At 53.3% G+C, this 5,571-nt stretch overlaps 1 protein-coding gene across 1 annotated transcript; it reads left to right on the forward strand.

Annotated features, from left to right (window-relative positions):
* The first annotated feature begins 900 nt into the window (after positions 1-900).
* VAMP3 (vesicle associated membrane protein 3) lies at positions 901-5,492 on the forward strand. Its single transcript, XM_064730565.1, has 5 exons — positions 901-1,141; positions 2,262-2,343; positions 3,499-3,657; positions 4,257-4,308; positions 5,070-5,492. Coding segments are annotated over exons 1-5 (315 nt in total). The 5' UTR covers positions 901-1,139; the 3' UTR covers positions 5,090-5,492.
* Positions 5,493-5,571: the final 79 nt, after the last annotated feature.

A 5,571-nucleotide genomic window follows, 5' to 3' on the forward strand; every position in this document is an offset into this window, starting at 1 on the left:
ATTTCAACAAGAGAGTTTCTTCTTGACTGCAGAGAAAGTTTAATTAGGTTTCTCTTTTAGAATAAATCAGCGTTTAACTCTCCAAATTGCTCCCATTTTTTTCCATCTCACACGGCTGTTAATTGCAGGGTTATTTACCATCCAGGCAGGTTGACCCAGTCCTGGAGGAAGGCACCTCCTCCCTTATCCCCGGGGCGTGGCGGGAGAGAACTGCAAGACCAAACACGAGGGAAAAAATGCCTGGGGTGAGATAAAGTTTAATGAGGAGCAAAAAATAAAAGATAACTCGGAACGCGTGAGGCAAAGGCCGGCAGTGCCTCCCTCCCAGCGGAGGCCGGTGTTCCCTGGCGGAGCAGCCCCGGGGCTCCTACGGGAGCAGCACCGAGCCCGGCGTGTGACCGGGGCTGCTCCGGGCACCGGCAGCACCGAGCGGCTCCGGGCCCGCCGGGACCGGGCAGCGAGAGCGGGGATCCCGCCGGGCGGCCCTGGAGCCGGGGAGGGGGACAGGGACAGGGACAAGGACACCCCCGGCCCCCCTCGTGCGCTGCACGACACGAGTGACAACACCACGGAATGCGCGTGGCTGTGGCTGTGTGTCCGAGTGTGCGTGCCCGTGTCCGTGAGTCCGTGTCCCTGTCACTGTGTGGCTGTGTGTCCATGATGTCTGTCTGTGTCTCCATGTCCGTGTCCGTGTGTCCGTGTCTATCCATCCCCGTGTCCGTGCCCGGCCGCTCTCTGTTTCCGTTCCCGTTCCTCTTACCGTCCGGAGCGGGCAGGGCCGGCACAGCGCCCCCCAGCGGCCACAGCGCGGCCTGCGAGGGCCCGGCCATGGCCCCGCCCCAGGCCCCGCCCCCGAGCACCGCCCCGCCCTCCGCCCTGACCGCGCCCCGCCCTCGCCATTGCTCCGAGCTCGCCCCGGGCTCGGCCCTCTCCCATCGCTCCGACCTCGCCCATCGTCCCGGTGCCAATCTCGCCCTGAGCCCGCCCCGGGCCCGGCCCTCGCCCATCGTCCCGGTCCCAGTCCCGCCCTCAGCCCGCCCCGGGCCCGCCCCGTGACTCGTCAGCGCGGGGCGCCGCGCGCAGTTCCCGCTGGACCCGCCCGGGCGCTGCCGCGGCCCCGCTCTCGTCCCTCCGCCAGGATGTGAGTGCGGGGCGAGCGGGGGATCTGGGGAGCGGGGCGGGCCCGGGCCGGCGGGAGCAGGGGGTTCCGGGAGGGGCGGACACGGCGGCAGCGAGGCCCGGCCCGGCCGTGCTTGGGCCGCCCCGCCTGAGGCGCCGCTCGAGCCGGGAGCGGGGCGCTGGCCCGGGCTGCGCAGGCCCGGCTCTCCCGCGGCCCCGGGCGCGTCTGAAGGCAGGGCCCGCCCTGCCGGGACAGCGCCCGCCGGGCACCGGGCGTTGCTGTGTTTGGGAGCTCGCAGGAAGCGCTGTCATTTCCGAGCCCGCTCACCTGGGAGCGGCGCTGAAGCGGCACCGGAGGGTGGCACCAAACAGTGACAGGGTCGGTCCGAGCTTTGCCCTGCTCTCGCCTTGCGCCTGTGCTCATTACGGGCAAGATAAAGCCAATGGGCAAATGTGTAAATACAGGAAACAGTCAGACTTAGCCGTTTAAAGTGCCAGGATAAACTAAACAAGCTGCTAATGCAAAAGAACTAAGAACATGGGAAAGGAAATTGAGTGCAAATAGTTCTAGAACATTAAAAACCTGGCCAGATGGTGAAAAGGTAATAAGAAGTATGTACAGAAGCTCTTGCATCCATTATAAAGATGGTAAAAAGAACTCTGTTACAAATTTAAAGCTGACTGAAGTTACATTTTGTATTTTCCAAATACTTTTTCCTTGTGGTGCTTTCTCTTGCTCCATATCAACCATTTCAAGAGCATGGAGAAGCATCGGTGGAAAATCACGTAGTTATAATAAGTATTAAGCTTTTGCATTTAATTTTTGTAAACTACTATTGCTTGAAACTTAGTACTTGTGTTCATATGGGAAAGGAAGAACACCCTGAGCCCTCACTGCTCACTCTGTGAGGCCTCTGGAACTTTGTTGGAGCTGTCCCCGCCTCATTGCAAAGCTGCTGCTGCCTCTTAGCACAACAGGCAATTTGTTGGCAAGATCTTTGGGATGCTGCACGACTTGCACCCACTGTCAGCTGTTAAAACGTCATTTTTCCAGTAAGAAACTGCCCTGTATTTATTACAAGGTTACAAGTTCCCAGTTTCCAGGACTGTCAGGTGTGTAATGATGCCTTTCTTTACTGCAGGTCGGCCAATGTCCCTGGGAGCTCAAACATGGCTGCTGGCAGCAATCGCCGGCTGCAGCAAACCCAGCACCAAGTGGATGAGGTAAAGTCTGCTCTGGTCGTAGTGCCAGCCTCTTCCTGAAGGAAACATGTGCAATTAAAAGGGATATTTTTTTCCAAAGCAGTTTTCCCTTCATTATATGAAGGGGAAGCAAAGAGAGGTTCCCAGTGTGCAAACATTAGCTGCAGTCTTGGTGCTTGAGGAGTTGGCATAAGTAAAGACAAAAACCTTTGTTTACAGAGAACAAGCTTTTTTTTTCATCAGTAGCTATGAGAGCTGGCTACCAATGTGATTTTTGTGGAATCCAAAAGCCAGGCTGGCTGGCAAGTATTTCTTGGCGTGGTTTGCTATCATGTTTATTTTCCTCAACTCCTTCTGAGGCAAGTCAGGAAGTCTTTCCCAGGTTTGAAGACATGCCAGCACTACTGACTGTGGAAACCCAGAGCACTGGGAATATTTCTGTGTCTGCTCTGGGGTGCCCTGACCCACTGGGCAGCACTGACTCTGACCCTCATTCATGGAGAAAGTTTCCCAGACTTCAAGATAGACTGGAACCCACAAAAGTGTGAAATAGATTGTAGAGAGTAGTGTAAGTGTATCACTTGGTGAGAAATTGAGGGTTTGGGATTTTTAGTGTGTTGTGGATGGGAGCAAGATGGAGGGCACAGGGTGTTGTCCTGGGTTTCTTCTTCATGCTTCTTCTTCCTCCTTCTCCATGGGTTTGGGTGGCATTTTGTAATTGGGCAGAAAAGTCTGCATTGCAGCTCTTTGGTATCAGTTATTGGGTTAAAAGGGGAAATAATCCAGGTGTCAGCTCTTAATTGGACAGTTTAGTCTGAAAAGCCCTTGTACCAAGAGATTGTTGGGCATTTTGTGCCTTCTAATGAAAAGCTGCCCAACTCACAGCAGTGAGACTGTTTTACTGATAAGAAATAATAAACACCTGAGTGTGAATGTGAGCTACTGTCTCAGTGCCTTCAATCCAGAGCCAGAGAAACCATACCACAACTGACTTTTTAAAGTAGGCATTCAGGGCTTCTAGCCACAGGTGGATCTTGTCGTTTTCTTTAAGCTTATGGCTGCATATACTAAAAGATAATAGCTCCTGCTTCGGAGAAAACACTGATTACCTTGTGGAGCTGTCTGTGTCTGTGCTGCACTGTGTGGTCTCTCACTGCAAGCCCTGCACTGCTGCAGGTTGTTGACATCATGAGGGTGAACGTGGACAAGGTCCTGGAGCGGGATCAGAAGCTGTCAGAGCTGGATGACCGCGCTGATGCCCTGCAAGCAGGAGCCTCCCAGTTCGAGACCAGCGCAGCCAAGCTGAAGAGGAAGTACTGGTGGAAGAACTGCAAGGTAACCCTGGCCTGTGAGCCTGCACTGTGCCTGGAGCACTCACAGTTTGTGTCTCACAAGGCAGAAAGTGTTTAGTCAATGTTTTTTAAGTCACAGCATCTGGTTTTTAAAGCATGGCATTAAATTAACAAACAGTGTGTTACTGGCTGTGCTGCCCCAGGCAGGGTCTTGTCTGGTAATGGCCAGAGGGGAAGCATGTCAGTAATCTTGAGAAACAAGAAGAAAAGGTTAAAAATGCATAGCTTGAATTAATGTGTGGGGAAGTATTAGAAAGTGGAAGAAGCTCACTCAGACTCCTGTACTTGTAGCTGTTGCCAAAGGTTGGATTCATCTTTGGTGAGTAGCACAACAGCTTGTGCATTCATTGGGACAGGCTTTTTGTGGAGAAACCCTTATTGCTCTGTGTGCCTGTGTGCATGGCCTGCCATCTCTGAGTGCTGGTAGTGGATTGAGCTTGCTGACTGGAGAACCTTTGCTTGCCACTTTAGATCTGACAGAGTGCTGAAAGTCCCTTGCAGGGTTGTTTTCCTGTTCCCTGAGGGGCACTTGGTGCTGTTGCATGGTGTGTAGTAAGTGTTATATCTTTTTTTTTTCCACAGATGTGGGCAATATTGATAGGTGTTGTTGTCATTATCATCATCATCATTATTGGTAAGTTTGACCAAAATGGGGATTGCTCCTGGGTTTGAAATGGACAGTGTTAATTTGCTGACTGGTACAGTTCGAGCAAAGGCAGGATACTCAGGTGGAAGTATATCCAAGATGAATTTGAAATAGCAGTGATGTATTTAACAGCAGTTGCATGCAGTGAGTGGCACGCTGTGATAACGTGGGAGCTCCAGTACTGGAATCTCAACCAGGAGTGAGGGTGACAAAGGTGAAAGTGAAAACAGGAAGGGCTTGGAAACCAGGAACAGACCTGGGTTTATTTTACAGCTTCGGAAGTGTAACATGAGATTCCACACTCTGTCCTTGTCTGAGAGCTCTTATCATCTGCCTTGGCTTCCTGCTTTGTTGTGGCAGTTACGAGTGCACTGCTGCACCAGGGAGCCTTTGAGCAGAGGTTTGGCTGCTGCTGAAATGAGACTAAAGCTGGGTTAGGATAGAGAGCCAGGGATGAAATGGTTCAGTCTTTGAGTCCTCATGTAATTGCCAAGGGTTTAAAGGGAAGACAGAGTTTTTAAGTTTGTACTGTAACAGTAACAAACACAGCAGTAACCACTGAAATCAGAGACATAGTCCTGGTGTGCAAGCACAAGGGAAAAATACAACTTAGAAAACCAACACCGGCAAATTCTTAGATTTAAGGGATTTAAGAGGGATTTATCTCTATTATCTTAAATTCTTAAAAGGCAGGATTCTTATGGTGAGGGGCTGAAGAACATCATCCAACCTCTTTCTTCTCTTTGTAGTCTGGAGTGTGTATTCATGAATTACAAGAAGAAACTCAATTCAACTGAAGGTGCCTTTGGGAATCTACTTCAGCCTCTCCACTTCAAACCTGCTGCCTTCTCAGCCCGTTTACTGCTGTTTAAAGCAAACCTATTTTGATTACCGAGACGTTAACTAACCTTACTGGTGGCCTTAAGACACTCCTGTCATTAATTACTAACCAGCACAGCTCACGGTGCCTCCATGGGCCGGGCCCCGCCCCTCGGGCCCGCCCCTCACTCCAACCACGCCCAGGGGCGGGGCCGGCGCCGCACGTGGCTGCGGGGCATGCGCGCGCACGGGGGCCGCGTGCGGCGCCGCGTGAGGGGCGGGGCGGCGCCTCCGCCCGCGCTGGCCACGCCCCCCGCGCGCGGTCTCCTCCAATAAAGCAGCTCCGACCCCGCCTCCGCCTCCTCCTCTGTCCGCGGGGCGCGGCGCACGTGGCGCGGGTGTGTGGGAGCGGGGCCGCCGCGTGCGCCGCGT

This window comes from Zonotrichia leucophrys, chromosome 21, assembly GCF_028769735.1.
Source record: "Zonotrichia leucophrys gambelii isolate GWCS_2022_RI chromosome 21, RI_Zleu_2.0, whole genome shotgun sequence".
Taxonomy (NCBI): domain Eukaryota; kingdom Metazoa; phylum Chordata; class Aves; order Passeriformes; family Passerellidae; genus Zonotrichia; species Zonotrichia leucophrys.

Bases quoted from the DNA above. Each gene is read 5' to 3' on its own strand.
- VAMP3 (XM_064730565.1), top strand. The intron at 2,344-3,498 runs GTAAAGTCTGCT...GCACTGCTGCAG, and splicing joins CCCAGCACCAAGTGGATGAG to GTTGTTGACATCATGAGGGT. The intron at 4,309-5,069 runs GTAAGTTTGACC...TTCTCTTTGTAG, and splicing joins TATCATCATCATCATTATTG to TCTGGAGTGTGTATTCATGA.